Source organism: Tachyglossus aculeatus, chromosome X1 (genome assembly GCF_015852505.1).
Source record: "Tachyglossus aculeatus isolate mTacAcu1 chromosome X1, mTacAcu1.pri, whole genome shotgun sequence".
NCBI classification, from domain to species: Eukaryota; Metazoa; Chordata; class Mammalia; order Monotremata; family Tachyglossidae; genus Tachyglossus; species Tachyglossus aculeatus.
In genome coordinates, this window is record NC_052101.1 from 85,282,890 (window position 1) to 85,305,380 (window position 22,491).

Genomic DNA, 22,491 nt, shown 5'->3' on the forward strand with positions numbered 1-22,491 from the left:
AAGCCCAGGCTCTTGCCACTAAACCACGCTGCTTCTCTAACAGCACACCTGTGTCTCAAGATACATTTTCCTGGCAGGGATGTTAACTAGAATGGGTAGCCGTGGGAGAGTGAGGAAAGTCAATCAATCATCATCATCAATCGTATTTATTGAGCGCTTACTGTGTGCAGAGCACTGTACTAAGCGCTTGAGTCCTTCTGGATGCACAGTGAGAGGTTAAAGATAACGGGCAGAGAGGCGGAGGGTGGGAGCTAGTATTTTTAAGAGTCGAAAGGAATTGGGGTCTAGGGCACAGGTAGAGTTTTATGTCTGTTTCTTCCCAGTACTGTTCCCTGTGGGCAGGGAATGTGTTCCTTGCTTGTTTGCACTTCCCAAGCGCTCAGTACAACACTTAGCACTTACCACCCAGTGGTGTTCAATAAATGCTGCTGCTGCTACTACTACTACTGCTACTACGGCATATTTCTTTCGGGGAAATCAGTCACGTATGTGACTATTATCTTGTCTTATGCTGTCGAGTCGTCTCCGACCCATAGCGACACCAGAACGCCCCACCTCCATCTGCAATAATTCTGGTAATGGAGCCACAGAGATTTCTTGGTAAAAATACGGAAGTGGTTTACCATTGCCTCTTTCCGCGCAGTAAACTTGAGTCTCCGCCCTCGACTCTCTCCCATGCCGCTGCTGCCCAGCACGGGTGAGTTTTGACTTGTACCAGATTGCCTTCCACTTGCTAGCCACTGCCCAAGCTAGGAATGGGTAGGCCTCTGCTTGACTCTCCCTCCCACAGTCAAGACTGGTAGAGTACTGAAAACTCTCCAGGTTTCCTGAGAGGGGAGATGTGACAATTACAAAAGGTTTTCTGGCTTAGTGTTCTAATATACGAGAAAAGTCAAAGAATACAGGAGACAAAATAAAGGTTTCTACTGAACATTCCTCCTCCCATCCAGCTGGCTATCTCTTTCTTTGGATTGTACGCTCTTCATCGATCAATCAATCACTCATATTTATTGAGCACTTACTGTGTGCTGAGCAATGGACTAAGTACTTAGAACGGTGCTTTGCACATAGTAAGCACTTAATAAATACCATCATTATTATTATTATTATTACGGGGGTAAGTACAATACAGTGAGTTGGTACATGCAATCCCAGCTCACGAGGAACTTACAGACTCACCTCTTTTACTTCTTTTGCAGGTTTCCCAAGTGCCTAACACAGTGTTCTGCACACAGTAAGCACTCTGTAAACACTTTTGCTATTGCTGCACTTCACATGGGTTGAGAAGCAGCACGGCCTAGTTGAAAGAGCATGGGCCTGGGTCGAGACAGAGGACCCGACTTCTAATCCCAGCTCCGACACTTTCACTCATTCAATCGTATTTATTGAGCACTTACTGTGTGCAGAGCACTGTACTAAGCGCTTGTCTGCTGTGTGAACATGGACAAGTCACTTCACTTCTCTGTGCCTCGGTTCCCTCATCTCCAAATGGGGATTCAATACCTGATCTACTTCAGCGCTTAGTACAATGCTTGGCACATAGTAAGCACTTAAATACCACAATTAATATTATTGTTATTATTATGATGGGGGGGGGCACAAATAAGCAGTTAATTGCTAGACAGCAAGATACCTGAATAAGGTTTATTCTCAGAGAAAAATTCCAGCTTCCATTGCAGGACTGTTTTTTAGTTTAAATGAAGGTCTAACCTGGAAACCTCCTTCTTGAATTAACTGACCACAATTTACTCAGCTACCCATTGTGGACTCATGGCTGGTCAGGTAGTATCTGTTATGCTGCTAAAATGAGCCAAGAATAGAACCGCTAGGAAGATCATCCCAGACCACATCTGTTCCCGAGTATGATGGGGATGGAGGTGATTCAACGAGGCCCGGTGGGCTGAGGTGGGTGTGCTGGGGATTTTAGCACATATCCAGCCGCTTTATTTGAAAGCTGTGAAAATTAGAACAGCCTGGGCCAGTGGGTGGGAGAGGCACTTCAGTGAGAAGTGGGTCAGCTTTGGCCAGGGAGAAGGACTGTCTGCATTCTCAGGAAGACAGGAATCGCCAACCAGTGACATTATGGCCCCCCGTGCCACCCCCACAACAAGGAGGTTTTGACCGGAGACACTCTCAGCCCAAACTCTGAATGGCAGAAGCTGAGGGCAAGACGGCAACGTCCTATGCCACGGGACTTCCTCCTTCAGTCAGGAGACTCAGCAGTCTGAAGGGAACTGCCTTTCTGGTCTTTTTGACAGAGTGGGAGAGAATGGGATAAACTGGGGCACGTGTCAAGATCGCCAGTTAAGGGAGTGCTGTGCCTCTTTCTGGAAGTCACTTCTTCCAGAAAAGAAGGGGGCTAGACTGAAAGCACCAAGAGGTTTTTAGAGTTTTTTCTGAGCAGTGACTTGAAAAATCAACCTGGGGGTAAGTGACCTCTGGGCTTTCATGACAGGCACGCTGGCCATCTAGCAAAGATGGATGGTGGCACTGCCCCATCCCAAACATGTGCTTGTGGGTCTGGAGAAACCAGAAACTATCAGTTAATGGAAATGAAAGGCAGGAAGCCCCTACTGAACACGTAATAATAATACTGATGGCATTTATTAAGCGCTTACTATATGCAAAGCACTGTTCTAAGCGCTGGGGAGGTTACAAGGTGATCAGGTTGCCCCACATGCTGTTGATTGGCTCGATTCCTGGAAAAATGTGTCCAGCGCTGTGGCTATCTGCAGTGATACTGCACAGCAGAACTTAATCCGATTAGAGCAAGGCCATGGAGGGCATGGACCACGTCTTTTGGTTATACTGTGCTCTCTGAAGCACCTAACAGAGTGTTCTGCCCACAATGAGTGATCGATAAATAATACTGAGGAACTGAAGCTGGGAAAAAATGATTCTTCTTTGAAGGAAAATTTGATCACTGATCATAATCGTCATCATAAATGATATTTGTTTTTAATGTCATTCTGCCCTGCTCGACTGTAAGCTCCCCGAGGCCAGGGATCTTTAACGCCTATCTCACCCAGTGGATTTGTCAGGGCAGGGATCATGTCCTACTTACTCTGCTGTGTTCAACTCTCCCAAGCGCCTAGTACAGCGTTCATCGAGTAGCAAGAGCTCAACAAATACCATTGACTGATGGATTACTGAACACTGACTGCATGCCCAGCACTGGTAATAATAATAATAATAATAATAATAATGATAATGGCATTTATTAAGTGCTTACTATGTGCAAAGCTCTGTTCTAAGCGCTGGGGAGGTTACAAGGTGATCAGGTTGTCTCACGGGGGGCTCAGTCTTAATCCCCATTTTACAGATGAGGTAACTGAGGCACAGAGAAGTTAAGTGACTTGCCCAAAGTCACACAGCTGACAACTGGCAGAGCCGGGACTTGAACCCATGACCTCTGACTCCAAAGCCCGGGCTCTTTCCACTGAGCCACGCTGATACAAAGTGCTTGAGTACAATTCATTCCACCGTAATGTGGGGTTCCACTTTGTGTTTTGGAGAGAATGCTGTTGGGGATTTAGGGAACGTTCTCCCAGCAATGACGTCTAACTGAATAGAACTCGATGCAATGTCGGAAGAAACGGTTGTGCCCAGGAGCGCGGCGTCCGTTAAGGCGCCCGTACTCTAAAGCGAGTTCTCCTCAACTCAGGGTTCATCAGGAATTTAACCCTCGTGCTGTGTGTGTACAACAGAAGCCAAAAGCATGGCCCCTGCCCTCGAGGAGCGCCAATCAGTCGAATGGGCCCAAAGACCTGCTTCTACTGAGCTCTGTCCCTGGAGATACAGTTGCCCTCTGATGCCTCAGTTAGGACAGAAAAGGCGTGGGGGGCAGCTACAGGTTGGGGAGTGGATGGTGATTCCCCAAAACTCCTGAGATTGCCAAACAAGTGGAAATGTCCACTGGAGACAGATACCATCCAAGAACAAGGGCCAGTGGGGTCCCATCTGTCCCGTGGGTCTGTATATTCACCGTGTGCCTGAGGCAAACTGGGGACCTTCCTTTAAACAGTCTCCCCACTCCAGTCCATACTTCACTCTGCTGCCTGGATCAGTTTTCTACAAAAATGTTTAAACCATGTTTCCCCGCCTCCTCAAGAACCCCCAGTGGTTGCCCATCCACCTCCGCATCAGACAGAAACTCCTCCTCCTCATCATCAATCATATTTATTGAGCGCTTACTGTGTGCAGAGCACTGTACTAAGCAATTAAGACTTCTAGACTGTGAGCCCGTTGGATAGGGATTGTCTCTATTTGTTGCGGAACTGTACTTTCCAAGCACTTAGTACAGTGCTCTGCACACAGTAAGCGCTCAATAAATACGACTGATTGAGTGAATGAATCAATCAATCACCTTGCCCCCTCCTACCTCACCTCACTAACTCTCCTATGTGCCAAGCACTGTTCTAGGGGCTGGGTTGGATACAAATTAGTCAGTCAGGTTGGACACCGTCCCTGTCCCACACAGGGCTCACACTCTTAATCCCCATTTTACCGGTGAGGTAACTGAGGCCCAGAAAAGTGAAGTGACTTGCTCAAGGTCACACAACAGACATGTGACAGATACGGGACTAGAACCCAGGACCTTCTGATTTCCAGGCCGGTGAGCTATCCACTAAGCCACGCTGCTTCTCAAAAAAAAAAATACATATATATAATAATGTTACTTGTTAAGCGCTTACTATGTGCCAAGCACTGTTCTAAGCATTGGGGCAGATAGAAGGTAATTAGGTTATCTCACATAGGGCTCAAAGACTTAAACCCCATTTTACAGATGAGGGAACTGAGGCCCAGAGAAGTGAAGTGACTTGCCCAGAGTCACACAGCTGATAAGTGGTGGGGCCAGGATTAGAACCCATGACCTCTGGCTCCCAAGCCTGTGCTCTTTCCATTAAGCCACGCACACTTTGCTCCCCTAATGCTAATCTTCTCACTGTACCTCGATCTTGTCTATCTCACGGCCGACCTGCCTCCAGCCTGAAACGCCCCCCACTCATATCTAACAATTAGTCTCTCCCACTTCAAAGTCTTATTGAAGGCACATCTCCTCCAAGAGGCCTTCCCTGATTAAGCCCTCCTTTCTTCTTCTCTCACTCCTTTCTGCATCACCCTGACTTTCTCCCTTTATTCATTCCCCGCCTGCCCCCAGCTCTTATGTACATATCTGTAACTTCTTTATATTAATGTCTGCCTCCCCCTCTAACTGTAAGCTCGTTGTGGACAGGGAATGTGTCTGCCTATTGTTACACTGTACCCTCCCAAGCACTTATTACAGTGCTCTGCACACAGTAAGCGCTCAATAAATACGACTGATGATGATGATGATGATAAATACAACTGACAGCTAAATTCCAAGGAGATCCCAGAACTGAGTGAAGGCATATCTCTTCCAAGAGCCCTTCCCTCACTAAGCCGGGACTGTCTCTATATGTTGCCAACTTGTACTTCCCAAGCGCTTAGTACAGTGCTCTGCACACAGTAAGCGCTCAATAAATACGATTGATGATGGTGATAAATACAACTGACAGCTAAATTCCAAGGAGATCCCACAACTTAGTGAAGGCATATCTCTTTCAAGAGCCCTTCCCTGACTAAGCCCTCTTTTCCTTTTCTTCCACAGCCCTTCTGTGTTGCCCTGACTTGCTCCCTTTATTCCTCCCCACCCCCCAGCCCCGCAGCACTTAGGTACACATCCATAATTTATTTCTTTAGATTAATGTCTGTCTCCCCCTCTAGACTGTAAGCTCGTTGTGAACAGAGAAAGTGTCTGTCATACTGTTATACTGTACTCTCCCGTGGACTTAGTACAGTGCTCTGCACACAGTAAGCACTCAATAAATATGATTGATTGATTGGAAGAGGGGAAAGCAGACACCCAGATTGGCAGTAGTTTCTGCTCTACTCCCATTGCTTCCTGGCTCCCAGACACTAATGCAGCCCAAGTAACCGAGCCTCAGTTACTAAAGCAACATGTGTCCCAGGTGCCTGCGTGAAGACAAACCCAGACCTCCGCTCACATCAAACTGCTAATGCCCTGAGAACTGGGGGGTAAGAGGGAGGGATACCCAGGTGGCATTCCAGAGGGTCTGGGGGCCTCTGTGAAAATGTCAAAGAGAAAAGCCCCTCGTCAGGGATGGGCTTCTAAGCAACCCCTTCCTCTGCCACCCCCTGTGGCAAGTGTCTCAAGCCATCAATGGTATTTACTGAGCGCTTGCTAGGTGCATAGCACTGTACTAAGCGCTTGAGAGAGCCCAATACAGTGGAGCTGACAGACGCGATCTCTGCCCACAAGGAGCTTACAGTTTACAGGGATATTTTACAATATCCAGTCTCATGCACCTTTTATCAGTCGGATGTGTTTCTATCGGAGACTCGCTATTGCCCCACTCTTGGTCCACACCTCATACTCCTGCAAAGGACATCACACCTGTGCTTGACCCGACGCAAACTGCCTCTCCCTGCCCCGCCACCCTCCAGTTCAAATCGCCCCACCCCGCCGCCCCTCGTGCCCTCTCCTCCACCTCCCATCCAGTTCAACTTCACCCCCGGACCGAGCATCATCCAGGCTCTCCTGGGCAGTGTGGGGAGCAAACTCTTCCGAGGCAGGCACCATTCCACAGAGACGACACAGAAGGCAGGCAGGCAGTGGCAGCTCATTTCCTCCTACTTCTTATCCGGCTTGTTTTTCTTCAAGGCATGGTGACCATGGATCTGACTCCTGGACTCACTCTGCCACCTCCCCTCTCGTTACCCAGGGAATCTTACCCCTTGTCCCATCGCCCGATTGGGCTCAAAGGCTTTCCCTGCCCTTCCTCTGGCACATCACAGAGATGCGGTTCTGGCCGGCCAACGGACGGGAGGCGGCAGGGTTTTTCCAAAGGGACTTTCTCCCACTCTCCTTCCTTTCCTTCAACGTACCACATCCCAGAACCCAGTGATTGGGAAGATAGCTGCAGTGATGTGAATCACATCTGCCCCATGGAGAGGGCGTACATTTCCTGATCCTCTAGACTGTAAGCTCATGTGGGCAGGGAACGTGTCTGTTATATTGTACTCTCCCAAGCACTTAGTTCAGTGCTCTGCACACGGTAAACCCTCAATAAATATGACTTATTAACTGACTGATCCCAAGAATCAGGGCCAGATTGCTCTAAGAGCCCTTGCAGCTCTTGCCGAATAATAATAATTATTATGGTACTTATTAAGCGCTTGTTAAGCACTGCTCTAAGCGCTGGGGATGATACCAGTTAATGAAGCTGGACACAGTCCCTGTCCCAGATGGGGCTTCCACTCTTATTCCCATTTTAGAGAAGCAGCGTGGCTTAGTGGAAAGAGCACGGACTTGGGAGTCAGAGGTCGTGGGTTCTAATTCCGGCTCCGCCACTTGTCAGCTGTGTGACTTTGGGCAAGCCACTTAAACGTCTCTGTGCCTCAGTTACCTCATCTGTAAAATGGGGATTAAGACTGTGAGCCCCCCGTGGGATTACCTCGTATCTACCCCAGCGCTTAGAACAGTGCTTGGCACATAGTAAGCCCTTCACAAATAACATCATCATCATTATTATTATTTTACAGATGAGGTAACTGAGGCCCAGAGAAGTGAAGCGACTTGCCCCAGGCCGCACGGCAGACATGGGGCAGAGTCGAGATTAGAACCCAGGTCCTTCTGCTTCCCAGGCCTGTGCTCTATCCACTAAGCCACGTTAGCTGAAATCCTGTCGTTGAGCTGTGCCATCCAAGGCGGGGCCGGAATATGTGATCCACCGAGCTTGATGCTATAGTGCCCGTGACTGGTAGTCGAGGATACTTCACTGATTCCGATCAATCAATGGTATTAATTGAGCACTTACTGTGTGCAGAACCCTGTACTAAGGGTTTGGGAGAGAACAATACAGCAGAATTAACAGATACGCTCCCTGCCCATGACGAGCTTACGGTCTAGGAGGAGCTTAGTCTCCAGCAATGCCTGTAATCTTCCTCACGTCACACAGAGGCCAGGAACACCTAGTGAGTGAGTCTTCCACGCGGGAGCTTCAGTGGGGCCAAGTGTATACCTCAAAATAAAGATCCAGGCTTGGGAAGCAGTCCCGACCAGGTCTGCTGAGCCCAAAGGACGCCCCATTCACCTACCTAGACTGTGCCCGTTCTTTGTGTAGAAGCAGGTGTTGTTGATGAGGTTGACACAGCAGCCAATCACATCGCCAGTAGTGAACGTGGGGCCGTAGGGCTGCCCGGTCCCAGAGGAGCAGAATGAATGTCCATCGTCACCATGGTAGCCATATGAATGCTTATCCCAACCTGTGGGAGGGAAGAGAATCGTTAGCTGAACTACTGTTAGTAGACACTCCCAATCTATCAACGATTCATAGTTATTGAGCGCTTAACTGTGTGCAGAGCACTGTACTGAGTGCTTGGGAGAGTACAATATATCAGAGTTGGTACAGACATTCCCTGCCTGCAACGAGCAGCACCAGTGAGAAGCCCCCAGTGTTTGAAAAAGCTCCGTTCTGAAGTGGCGGGTTTGAAGACAACTCGAGTGAGAACTGGGTCTGATGCTGTCACACTCATCGCTCATAGCCTGAATGCCAAATGCTCACCACACACCCCCAAGTCTTCTTACAGTGTGCTATGCCCCTTCTGCTTCAAAATGCCCACAGCCTTTCCTTCCTGGCCCCTTGAAGGAGAAGGGGTGAGGCCTTACTAAAATCAAATCTCCTCCATGAGGCTGTCCCCGACTAAGCCCTCATTTCCCCTCCTCCCTCTCCTTTCTGCCTCGCCTATACGCTTGGATCTGTACCCTTTAATCAATCAGTCGTATTTACCAAGTGCTTAATGTATCCAGAGCACTGTATTGGGTGCTTGAGAGAGTACAATACAATAGAGTTGTAGACACGTTCCCTGCCCGAAACAAGCTTACTTTAAGCTCTTGACATTCGCCCCACCCCACGGCACTTGGGTGCATATCCGTCGTTTATTTTCGTGTCTGTCTCTCCCTCTAGACTGGGAGCTCTTTGTGGGAAGGGAACCTGTCTACCGACTGTTGTACTATACTCTCCCAAGTGCTTAATACAGTGCTCTGCCCACAGTTAAGTGCTTAATGAATAACACTGATTGATTCTCCATTCCCCAGACAGGAAGACAGACACACACACACTGACTAAGGCCCTCTTGGGCTGACAGCATCTCCAGGATACACAAAAAAGATTAATCAGAAAACAAGTGACACCTTCTCCCAGCTCCTCTCATCTCTTAGTTCCCTTCCTTGTAATAAGGTCTGAGCACTCTGCCCCACTTTCTCTCATCCCAGAGACTTTTATGCTGCTCCCAGAGAGCACAACCAAGTAGGACACAGTCATCTGCCCCTCGTGCTGCTGAGGTGTGGGGCTGCCAGCTCAGCCAGCAAGAGGCTGGGACTCCCCTCTTCCTCTTTATAATAATAATGATGGCATTTATTAAACGCTTACTATGTGCAAAGCACTGTTCTAAGCGCTGGGGAGGTTACAAAGTGATCAGGTTGTCCCACGGGGGGCTCAGTCTTAATCCCCATTTTACAGATGAGGGTACTGAGGCACAGAGAAGTCAAGTGACTTCCCCAAAGTCACACAGCTGATAGTTGGCGGAGCCGGGATTTGAACCCATGACCTCTGACTCCAAAGCCCGTGATCTTTTCCACTGAGCCACGCTGCTTCTCTAGACGCTAGAATGTCTTACCTTACCTAGATGCTAGAATGTCTGCTCAGCAGCAGGAGGGAGACTCTGCCTCCACCCTGGCACTTGCACTGCCACACCATTTCATGCCTAGAGGTCGAGTCCAAAATCAACAGGGCAAGAGCTGTCCACTGAAATGGGCTTAGTTTTTTCCCCCTTCAAAAGTTCAGACCCCAGCTCCTGTACCTTGGGTGCAGTTTATCTGCACCAAGACAATGAGAGAACAGTTCCTTTTGGCCTATTCCCAATGGGAGGAAATGTATAGTCCTGAATCGAGGACATGGGAGTAATGCTCAAGGTACATCCACATTGCCCACAGACTGAGCTGAAGGGGTTCATTCATTCCTTCATTCATTCAATCGTATTTATTGAGCACTTACTGTGTGCAGAGCACTGTACTAAGTGCTTGGAAAGAACAATTTGGCAATAGAGACAATCCCTACCCAACGGAGAGGGCAATAAAATGCCAAAGAGCTACTTAATGCCAATCAAAACAGACTGTTTCCTAATTCCTTGTGCTTTGAATTGCAAAATGTGGCTGCACAGTTGCCTTGCACTAATTCCTTTATTTCATAAACAGGGGATTCACCATCAGCTCCAAGCGAAGTACACTGTTTCAGGGCTAGGCAGCCCACATTGGGCCTGAAATAAGTTGTGTAACAGCCGAAGCTGTAAAAAGGGCAGACTGATATAAAGGTGGGGAGGGGCGACTGCCCACCTGAGGGTACAAGAGAGGAGAAGGAGGAGGAGGAAGTATTTCCAATGGACGGCTGGCCTGCCGTGCCATTCTGGATTCTCCTGGCGAAGCATAAAAGGCTCATTGTGGGCTGGAAATGTGTCTGTTTATTGTAATACTGTACTTTCCCTAGAACTTAGCACAGCGTTCTGTGCACACAAAGTGCTCAGTAAATATGACTGAATGAATGAACGAATTTAGTTTTCTCTAAATTTGGTCAGTGATCACTCTGAACATTCGGATCATGGTGACAGGGTTTCTCGAGGTCATACAGAATTCTGGGTTGGAAACACCTTAAATCAGCAGGCTTCCCAGATGAAGTGCATGAACAGACAAAAAATCCAAGGCCTGGGACAGGATGAGCATCATTCTTCAGGGGAATGAGGCACAGTGACATTGCTCCCAGACAATCTTTTCCCTTGAAAAATTGCAATTCCAGATACATCAATGACCCTAATTTTCCCCATCAGAGGCAGTGAGAGATCACTGAAGATTTCTCCCCTTCTCTCTCAGCCCAATGCTAAACCCAAACGGCCATCTAAAGGAAATAAATATCTTATTGATTATGGAGGAGATTGTTGAGAAGCAGTGTGGCCTAGTAGAAAGAGCACGGAACTTGGGAAGTCAGGAGAAGTCAGGAGACCAGGGTTCTAATCCCAGCTCTGTCACTTGCCAGCTGGGTGACTTTGGACCAGTCATTTTACCTTCCTGGGCCTCAGTTTCCTCATCTGTAAAATAGGGATGAAATGCCCGTTCTCCCTCCCCCTTAGACTGTGAGCCCTGTGTGGGACAGAGACTGTGTCTGATCAGAATGCACTGGATCTAACTCTGGCGTTTAGTACAGGGCTTGGAGCCCAGTAAGCCCCTAACAAATACTGCAATTGTTACTACAGAATACTTCCAAACCTGGAACCCCAAGGAATGAAAGACTGCTGGGGAATTGAATAGATTAAAGCAAACGACCCCGTGGGCTACTGGACACAGCTGCGGCCTAGAAATCAGAAGACCTAGCATGGCACAGACTCTACACTGTAAGCTCCTAGTGGGCAGGAACGTGTCCCCCACCTTTGTTGTATTGAACTCTCCCAAATGCTTAGTACAGTGCTCTGCCCATAGTAAGCACTCAATAAATATCATTGACTGATGACTCATTTGCCATGTAATTTAACCTCTCTGCCCATCCATTTCCGTTTATAACTGGGGGATCATCAGCCCTGCTCCACGCTCCTCTGCCAGGGATGTGCGAAGACCAGAGGAAATCACTTCGGGGGCTGGGGGTGTGTGTGCTGCAGAAACAGGAGCACTGTTGTGGGAAGAGGAGGGGGAAAAAAATCAAAACCTTGTGATCCCAAGCTATAGGAGCCTGTGCGTTTGCCTCTGCGCTTACTCTTTACCAAAAGAGGGGAGAGAAGCAATTAACCAGGGGGAACGATTCTTTTGGCGCTTGGATCATAATATATTTTTAATCTTGATAAACTGTAGAGCTGGTCTTCATTTTGTCTGACTGAAAATCTGACAGGAACATAAAATGAAATGGAAAAGAAGGCAACACAGTCCAAGCAGTCTTTGACATGTGATGTTGATTTCCCTGAGCCTACACTGCAGCAGAAGAGAATTGTCCAAACGGGGGAGAGGGGGAAGGGAGGAGGCTCCTTTGAGCCATGTCTCCAGTCCAGCCCTGTGTCGTTACGGAAAATGGCCTGGGCTGGTTGGGGAAAGCAACGGGAGCTCCTACGCCAGAACCTCCCCGCAGCGTTCTGCCATTAAGCTCGCATCGCACAACAGAGAAACACGTGTGTTGAAGAACCACGGCGAAAAGTCCGACTCTTCCCTTAATCTACAGCCGAGGGCCGGGTTGGCAGTACGGAGGGAGTCTTTCAGCCCTGGGAAACGAAGCTCAAGGACATACCGTTCTGCTACAAAAAAAAACCCTACTCTGCCAGGCCCTGAAGGATCAGGAGAGCAAGGAGATGATGAGGCTGGCTCCAGGATTGGACAACAGTGGGAAAGCAGAGTGACGGGGGTGGGGGGGAGACACAGGCACTCCCCTCATACGTCAGGGGCGAGCTCAGGCACTGCAGACTGGGGGAGTGATAACACTAACAGAGCCAACAGGAACGGGCAGAAGCGACAAGAGCCCCCCACTTTGCTGCTCCCTGGAAACTGCAACCATTATCCTGGTGCAAAGACACTAATAGGGTGGGCCGAAAAAAGCCTTCCAAATTAGCGCTTACTTCACTGAGCCATGGCCCCAGAAGCTCAGTGGATCCTACTGCAGGGACATGACAACCCCCAACTGAAACAGAGTGTTGAGCCTTTAGGTAGCACCTTCCAGTCGAGGTCTGAAAGCCCATTAGGAACCTTAATTATTCCCTTGGGGAAAACAGCATGACCCCTCCCTTTCCGCAGGCTCAAGAAGCAGTCGTGGTAGTATTAGTTGAGTATTCACTTGGCGCAGGGCCCCATTCTAGGCACTCGGGAAGTACACAATAATGCAGTGACACATTCTCTGCCCACAAGGAAGGTATGCTCTAATGGGGAAGTCCAACATAAAAATATTTAACTTACTAAAGAAATTGAGCAGACACCAATAGTAATATTAAGTATTATTAATAGTAATATTAATAGTAAGAGATGCAGCGTGGCTCAGTGGAAAGAGCACGGGCTTCGGAGTCAGAGATCATGGGTTCTAATCCCGGCTCCTCCGCTTGTCATCTGTGTGACTTTGGGCAAGTCACTTAACTTCTCTGTGCCTCAGTTACCTCACCTGTAAAATGGGGATTAAGACTGTGAGCCCCATGTGGGACAACCTGATCACTTTGTATCCACCCCAGCGCTTAGAACAGTGCTTTGTACATAGTAAGCGCTTAACAAATGCCATTATTATTACTATTATTATTAATATAATGATAATAATTGTGGTATTCATTAAGCACCTACTATGTGTCAAGCACTGTTCAAAGCGTTGAGATAGAAACAAGACAATCTGGTCCCACATGGAGCTCCGAGTCTGAGTAAGAGGGAGAAGAGGTATTGAATCCCCATTTTACAGACAAGGGAACTGAGGCACAGAGAAGTAAAGTGACTTGCCCAAGGTCACACGGCACACAAGTGGCAGCCCAGGATTAGAATCCAGGTCCTTACTCCCGGGCCCATGCCCCATCCACAAGGTCAAACTACTTCATATCTACATACGCAACATATACATGAGTGCTAAGGAACGTACTTTCATAATCAGTCGATCCATCATATTTACTGAGCGCTTACTGCGTGCAGACCACTGTACTAAGCACTAGGGAGAGTACGATATAACAGAGCTGACAGACACATTCCCTGTCCACAGGGAGAGTAACAGTGGAGAGTACCATAAATAACATAAGCATCCTGAGTATCATAAGTACCAGAGATGGGAAAGTTAGGGGGAGAAGTGGGTTTAGGGAGAATGATGAGTAGCTCTGTTTCAGACGTGTTGAGTTTGAAGTGCTTGTAGGACATCCAAGTGAAGATGTCCTGAGAACACGAGGAACTGTGGGACTGCAGATCAGAAGAGAGTCCAGGGCTACAGAGATTGATTTGTGAGTCATCTACCTAGAGGTGGTAGCTGAAGCCATGTGAGCGGATGAGTTCCCTGGGAGACCGAGGGGAAAGCGAGAACCGTAGAGGACCTGGACCAAAGATCTTGGGGGGGGGGGGGGGTGCCCACAGTAAGAAGTTGGCAGGCTAGGAAACACAACTGAAGTGGGGCAGTCAAACAGGTGGGGGAGAACCAAGATAATACTTTGTCAGCAAAGGCGAGTCTTGGTAGTCTTTCAAGGAAGAGAGGGTGGTCCTTGGAGTCCAAAGCAGCCGAGAGGTTGAGGAAGAGCAAGATGGAGTAGAGAGTCCTTTGAACTTGGCTATTAGGAAGTCATTGGCAACGTTACAGGGAGCAGTGTCAGTGCTGTGGTCAAAAGCTAGACTGCAGGGTTGAGAAGAAAGTTGGTGGAGAGGAAATTAAGGCAGTGGGTATATATGACTGGTGTTAGGAATTTGGAAGGGAGTCGGAGGAGGAAAGTGGGGTGATAGCTGGAGGGGGCCATGGTGTCGAGAGAGGGCCTTTTAAAAATGGGGAGACTTTTGTGTGTGTGAAGGCAGAGGAGGAGAAGCCATTGGAGAGTGAGAGGGTGCATATGGGAGGGAGGAGAAGAGAACGGGAGCAAGAGATTTTAGGACGTGAGAGGCACAGGCAGAACGGGTAGATTGAAAGAGCAGGTGGGAAATCTCCTTTTGGAAGACAGCTAGGAATCAGGAGAAAACTGAACAGGATGAAAGTTTTGGGAAGTTTATGCCTGATGGCTTCAATCTGACCCGCAATGTAGTTGATAGGGTCATAATAATAATAATAATTGTGGTGTTTGTTAAGCGCTTACTATATGCCAGGCACTATACTAAGTGCTGGGCTGGATACAAGCAAATCAGGTTGGTCACAGTACCTACCCAACATGGGGCTCACAGTCTCGATGCCCCTTTTACAGGTGAGGTAACTGAGGCACAGAGCAGTTAAGTGACTTGCCCAAGGTCACACAGCAGGCAAGAGGCAGAGCCGGGATTAGAACCCATGACCTTCTGACTCCCATGCCCGTGCTTATCCACTATGCAGGGTCATCATGAGGTTAGAGAGGGAGGTGACGGAGGGGTTAGGGACTTCAGGAGGGAGTTGAAGTTCGGGAAGAGCTGATGGAGGGTTGGGGATGAGGGAGTCAATGAGGGAGTCATAGTAGAGTTGTCAAGCAGGAAACAGAGCCGAGTGAAAAGCACGAGTGTGTAAATCTGGACTGGGAGAAGTAGGCATGGAGCCTGGATTTCCGCCTGCTGCGTTAGACCACGTGGGTGCAGAACAGGAGGAGGCAGACTGTGGGGGTGAGCCAGGGCTGTGGAATAGAGGTGCGAGCGTGACAAAGGGCTAGGAAAGCCATGGGGGTGAGGTTGGTGGAAACCAAGACAGACACTTCTGCATCTAGGGGTGGAAGGGACAGGAGGGGGTCAGGGTGAGGCGAGATGGCCTGGGGGTAAGTGGAATGGATCTGGAAGACTGGGATCACGACAAGGGGTGAGAACCAAATCTGAGGGGCAGGAGCTGCGGGGGAGGTGGCAGATTAAATTAGAAGGTTGGTGAGGTAAGTGATGAGGCACTGTTTGGAGGACTGGGGAAGGACCTCCCTCGCCCAGTTCTCCAGGTCACCATACTACCTCCCACTCATGGGATACTTAGAACCCGCAGCCAGCTGGAGAAGGCTACAGTCCAGCCCCTTCTGGCCCTGCACCCGGCTTTCCCTGACCAAACTGGAGGGTGTCTAAGCGCACTGAAGGGGAATGGGGATGGGAGCAGAAGATGAATGGTTGGTTGAAGAGAGACGAGAGGATGGTCTAACTCTAAATCCCACTCCTCCAAAATCATTCCCACTCAGCCTTTAAACTGGTGCTCTGGGCTCATGGGGAAAAGCAGAATTACTATATTTCTGACCAGAAAATGGGGGGGCAGTTGGGCTGAATCTCAAGTAAGTGACCTGTTGCTAACACTCCCTTTCACTGAGACTAACTAACCTTTCCTGGCCCAGAAATCCCTCCACCTCCCAGAAAAAGAAAACTGGGAACACAAAGCCCCCAGCCAGTCTAAACTGGGAGACTGTCACTGGAGCTTTACCACAGCCTGAAATTCCTGTTGGCCCCAGTAGGCAAATGGGTCAGGGAGACAATTCAGGAGAAGAGAAACTAAATAATTCAGAAGGAAATGCAAGGGGGAAAAAAAGAAACCCCCTCCAAGCCATCCGGCTTTGTGGTGGAATGGTCAGCCGGCTGCCTGGCACATTAGCGCTCCTGGCTCTCTCCATCCCCATTCTGGAATTTCCCAAGCAAACATGTTTATTTAAGCCCTTGCATCAGAGGGCTCACTGTCGGTGAGAATGTTGGTCATTTCCCTTCCCAAGGGTGTTAACCCTCCACATGGCTGAGGAGCCGGAGTCTGGGAGTCGGAGGATCCGGGTTCATTCATTCAATCGCATTTATTGAGTGCTTACTGTGTGCAGAGCACTGTACTAAGCGCTTGAGAAGTACAATTCGGCAACAGAGACAATCCCTACCCAACAACGAGCTCACAGTCTAGAAGGGGGGAGACAGAAAACAAAACCAAACAAGCCTGTCTGTTAAGCGCTTACTATGTGCACACGGCGCTGTACTAAGCGCTGAGGGAGATACCAGGTTACCAGGGCGCACACAGTCCCTGTCCCACATGGGGCGCACAGTCTTCATCCCCATTTTACAGATGGGTTCTAATCTCGGCTCTGCCACTTATCTGCTGTGTGATCTTGGGCAGGTCGCTTCCCTTCTCTGTGCCTCAGTTATCTCATCTGTAAAATGGGGATTAAGACTGGGAGAGGACTGTGTCCAACCTGATCTGTCCTCTCCTGGTTCTCCTCATCTCTCTGGCCGCTCATTCTCAGTCTTCTTTGCGGACTCCTCCTCTGCCTCCCACCCCCTTAACTGTGGGTACCTCTCAAGGTACCCCTCAAGTCCCCTTCTCTTCTCCATCTACACCCACTCCCCTGGAGAACTCATTTGCTCCCATGGCTTCAACTACCACCTCCATGTGGATAATATCCAAATCTACATCTCCAGCCCTGATCTCTCTCCCCCTCTGCAGTCTTGCATTTCCTCTTGCCTTCAAGATACCTCTACTTGGATGTCCTCCTGTCACCTCAAGCTTAACATGTCCAAAATAATAATAATAATAAATATGTTATTTGTTAAGCATTTACTATGTGCCAAGCACTGTTCTACAGAACACCTTAAGAGAAGCAGTGTGGCTCAGTGGAAAGAGCCCAGGCTTTGGAGGCAGAGGTCATGGGTTCAAATCCCAACTCCGCCAATTGTCAGCTGTGTGACTTTGGGCAAGTCACTTCACTTCTCTGGGCCTCAGTTACCTCATCTTAAAATGGGCATTAAGACTGTGAGCCCCCCATGGGACAACCTGATCACCTTGTAACCTCCCCAGCGCTTAGAACAGTGCTTTGCACATAAGCGCTTAATGCCATCACTGTTATTATTATTCCCACCTGAATCCTGTCTCTCCATCACTGTAGATGGCACCACCATCCTTCCTGTCTCACAAGCCCATAACCTTGGTGTTATCCTTGACTCCTCTCTCTCATTCAACCCACATATTCAATCCATCACTAAATCCTGTCGGTCCCACCTTCACAACATTGCTAAAATCCACTTTTTCCTCTCCATCCAAACTGTGTTAATACAATCACTTATCCTATCCTGCCTAGATCACTTCATCAGCTTCCTTGCTGACGTCCCAGCCTCCTGTCTCTCCCCACTCCCATCCATACTTCACTCTACTGCCCGGATCATTTTTCTACAAAAACATTCAGGACATGTCACCCCACTCCTCAAAAAACTCCAGTGGTTGCCCATCCACCTCAACTATCTTGCTTCTCTCCTTCTACAACCCAGCCCGCATACTTTGTTCCTCTAATGCTAACCTTCTCACTGTGCCTCGATGTTGCCTGTCTCGCCGCCAACCCCTGGTCCTGCCTCTGGCCTGGGAGGCCCTCCCTCCTCAAATCCGACAGACAATTACTCTCCGCCCGTTCAAAACCTTATTGAGGGCAAATCTCTTCCAAGAGGCCTTCCCAGACTAAGCCCTGCTTTCCTCTTCCACTCGCTCCTGCATCGCCCTGACTTGATCCCTTTGTTCTTTCCCCCTCCCACCCCCACAGCACTTAGGTACCTGTCATTTTATTTATTTGTATTGTCTGTCTCCCCACCTCTAGTCTGTAAGCTCATTGTGGGCAAGGAATGTGTCTGCTTATTATTGTATTGTACTCTCCCAAGCACTTATGTGCTCTGCGCATAGTAAGTGCTCAATAAATGTGACTGATTGAATAACCAAATCATCTTGTATCTACCGCAGCGCTTAGCAGAGTGCCTGGCACATAGTAAGTGTTTAATATCATTATTTTTTTTTAAAGGAGGACTGCACCAGGACTCCCTTCTTCATCCCTTCTGTGATCTGACAGTGAGCAGACCATGGAAACAGAGATGCTGCAGAGCATGGGTTTAATGGGACGGGTGTCATCAGGATTTCCTAGGACTGGGCTTTGCCAAGTGCTGCTTTGGTGCCATAAAGTCAAGAAAGAAAAGTACAGCAACCAAGCCCTCCCACACCCCATAACGGGATTCTGCTGTTGTTGCTGCTATCGATGAAGCGGTTCTCCCATCAGAGATGATGGATGGCCCTCCGTCTTGAGACTTCAGGATTGAGAATCCACACAGAGAAACTGACCAGCAAGGCGGCGAATTGCATAATGCCGTAAGCATTTTCAAAACGATCCTCTTCTTTCGATTTGGATAACGTCTCCCTGGAGTTCAGAGACTGGTGTTTCTGGAGGGTTTCTTTGTTTTTGTTTTTCCATTAGACTGCAAGGGCCCACTGGGCAAGAACCATATCATCATAGTTTCATTAGCTTATGTACCATAATAATAATAATAATAATAATAATAATGGCATTTATTAAGTGCTTACTATGTGCAAAGCACTGTTCTAAGCGCTGGGGAGGTTACAAGGTCTTCACCCCCATTTTACAGATGAGGTAACTGAGGCACAGAGAAGTTAAGTGACTTGCCCAAAGTCACACAGCTGACAATTGACAGAGCTGGGATTCGAACCCATGACCTCTGACTCCAAAGCCCGCGCTCTGATCCACTGAGCCACCATACCCATTCGCACGCCATATCCGAGTCTGTACTTGATAAATATTAACTGACTGACAGGCTGAGCACAGGCCTGGATGTCAGATCACGGGTTCTAATTCCGGCTGTGCCACTCGTCTGCTGTGTGACCTTGGACAAGTTACTTCATTTCTCTGTCCTTCAGTTACCTCATCTGTAAAATGGGGATTGAGACTGCGAGTCCCGCAGGGTACAGGGGCTGTGTCCATCTCGATTTGCTTGTATCCTCTCCAGTGCTTAGTACAGTGTAAGCCCTTAACAAATCCCATTATTATTAGTAGTAGTATTACAAGGCTCCTGGAAGGTGTCAGGAGCATAAAGGAGCACAAATGGCTTTCGACATTTCCTTTCTCAGCATGCTGGTCCAGGGCTGGTGGGGAAACAAGCTCAACACACACTCCAGATCTGAGTTTCGGGGAGGGGGGGAGTCATGGTCTGAGTAGGAGGGAGAACAGGTATTTCATTCCCTTTACAGGATGACTAAATTGCAGCCCAGAAAAGTTAAGGGACTTGCCAGGGTCAGAGAGCAGGCAAGTGGCAGAGCCGGGACTAGAACCCAGGTCTTCTGACTCCCAGTTCATTGTGTGTGTTGATGAGTGGGTACACGTGGTAGAAATTAAAAACGCAATCCCTGCCCTCATGGAGCTCACAATATACTGGAGACAAGTGGACACAAACTGTCACATATATAAAGAAGGAAAGTGAGTGCAGAGACACAGATGATAACTAAGGAATCAAGTATAAGCATAGACAAATGGGGGCATATGGGCAATTACATAAATCAGCTGAAAGGATGGGATGACCAGGGAATTGGGAGAATCAGTTATGGAATACCTCTTGGAGAAGATAGCTTTTCATCATGAATGTTACTTACTGAACACTTACTGTGTTCAGAGCACTACATTAAGTCCTTGGGAGAGTACAATACAACAAAGTTGGCAGACACGTTCCCTGAATAAGCTCACAGTCTAGAAGGGGAGACAGACATTAATATAAATAAACCATCTATATCATTTTAGATCTGTGCACAAATGCTGTGGGGCTGAGGGTGGGGCGAATATCAAATATTAAGCGCTTAGTACAGTGCTCTGCACACAGTAAGCGCTCAATAAATATGACTGAATGAATCAAATGTCCAAAGGTCACAGATCCAAGAGCAGGATGGCTTTTAAGGTGGGGAAGTGATGTGTGGCAGATTTAAGAGAGTTCCACCCAGGGGACAAAACGTGAGCAATGGGTTGGAAACAAGAAGTCATGAGCAAGGTATAATCAATTGATTGTACTGTTAGAAAGTCAGCTTGGGAGGAGCACAGAGTGCAAGTTGGGGTGCAGTGGGAAAAGAGAGTAAATAGGTAAGAGGGAGAGAGTTGATGGAGAACTTTGAAGGCAGTGGTGAGGAGGGGTTTTTTTTTAATGTCAAAAGAAACGGTTAGCCAGGGGAGGCTTTTGAGGAAGGAAGTGTTGTATTCCAAGTGGCAGCTGTGTGAGGGCTAAAAGGAAGAGGCTTGAGGCAGATGACCGGTGATGGTGTCGACAGAGATGAGAGACGGTGAAGAGTTCAATTTGGAGTTTAAGGTATAGGTGGCACCTTAACACCTTAACAATACAATCAGATCGGACACAGTCCCTGTCCTTGGGGGGGGGGGTGGAGGGTGGAGTAGAGCCGATTAGATTTAGCCAGAGGGAAGTCTTTGGAAACCTTTGTGAGTGTGGTCTCAGTGAAATGAAGAGGATGAAATCCAGATTGCAGTTGGTTGAGCATTGAGTCAGTGGAGTACGTAGGCAGGAATAAGAGAAAGGAGGCATATACAGTCCACTTAGAGAGTGTGGACAGAATGGGGGCAGGGAGAAAGGGCAATAGAGCTAGAGAGTGAGGAGGGGGTTGAGGGATGGATGAGCCTTTTCAGAAAGGGAAATCTGGGCTTGTTTGAAAGCAAAGGGGAAGGAGCCAGAGGAGAGTACAAGATTGAAGATAATGGGGAAAGGAGGGGAGGGGGGAGCAAGTGTTTTTAAAAAACGAAAGGGGTTGGGATCTAGGGCACAGGTAAGCGGAAAGATACAGCAGTCACCCCATCATTATTATTATTATTATTACGTATGTTAAGCACTGTTCTTAGCAATGGGGTTGACTCACGTTTAATCAAGTTGAAAAGAGTCTCTGTCCCTCATGGGGTTCACAATCTAAGTGGAAGGGAGGACAGGTGTTGATCGAATCCCCATTTTATAGATGAGGAAACAGAGGCACAGCAAAATGAAGTGACTTGCCCGAGGTCATACAGCAGACACCTGGTAAAGCCGGGATTAGAACCTAGGTCCTCTGACTCCCAGCTCGTGCTCTATCCACTAGGCCACGCTGAGAAAAAAATACTCTCATCCCCAAGCCACTGCTTGCTCTCTCACCTTGGACTGTAATGTGGGGATGCCTAAGGAGGGTTTCTTGGTCAATCAATCAATGGTATTTACTGAGCGCTTACTGTGTGCAGAGTACACAGTAGGGTCATACTTCAGTTGTCCCATTTTTCTCATTTAAGTAGCTGGAGAGGGGAAGAAATGCTTCCAGAGTCTAGGGTGGTTGGCTTTCTGCCCCAGGCACAGCCCATGCCTGTCTAGCCGTCTCTTTCCTCCAACTCCTTGCCAACTGGGCACTGCCCCTCCAGATGTGCTGGTCTAGTGACTCAGTGGGTCATAGGGACAATAATAAATTATAACAGATGAGTTTGGTGGGATTCAAGCCCAGGCTCGGGGGGGCGTCCAGTGGAGTGGCTGGCAGATTAACTTCTGGCACCACTAAATCCCAATTTAATCTGTTTCCTGGTTTGACAAGGCCAACAACACTGCTCTGACTCCACATTTCCCCAGGGTGACATCGCTCGGAGACCCTGATGCCCGGCCCGCCTCTGGCTGCGCGGACTAGGAGTCTTTGCTTTTCCATGCTCGGCTTCCTTCCTCCTTGCTGGGGGTGATTTTCATAGTGGTGTCAAGGCAGTTCTGAGTCAGAGTTGTGCAACGTTCCCCAAGTCCCTCTGCTCCTGAAAATACCACCCGGCCACTCGCTCTCCTACCGTGTCCCTGCCCAAAGCACGGAACCGTGGGCCAGAGATGTCCGTGAAAAAGGCAGAAGCGCGCTAACCCGCCAGACGAACTTACGAGGAAGCCGCACGTGACGAGCCGAGGCTGGCCTTGCTGCCAGGGGAGTCAGCTGCCACAGTCAGCAGGCGGCTCTGGTCAGAGCTGTTTATAGAGTGGGAGTGGAAGATTTG

The 22,491-nt window shown here is 48.6% G+C and overlaps 1 protein-coding gene across 1 annotated transcript in view; it reads right to left on the bottom strand.

Annotated features, from left to right (window-relative positions):
• The window catches only part of RANBP10 (RAN binding protein 10), a 105,265-nt gene that overhangs the window by 20,489 nt on the left and 62,285 nt on the right, over positions 1-22,491 (bottom strand). Inside the window, exon 4 of the mRNA XM_038772303.1 lies at positions 8,143-8,310. Coding sequence (XP_038628231.1) covers positions 8,143-8,310 — 168 coding nt within the window. The remainder of the gene's footprint in view (positions 1-8,142; positions 8,311-22,491) is intronic.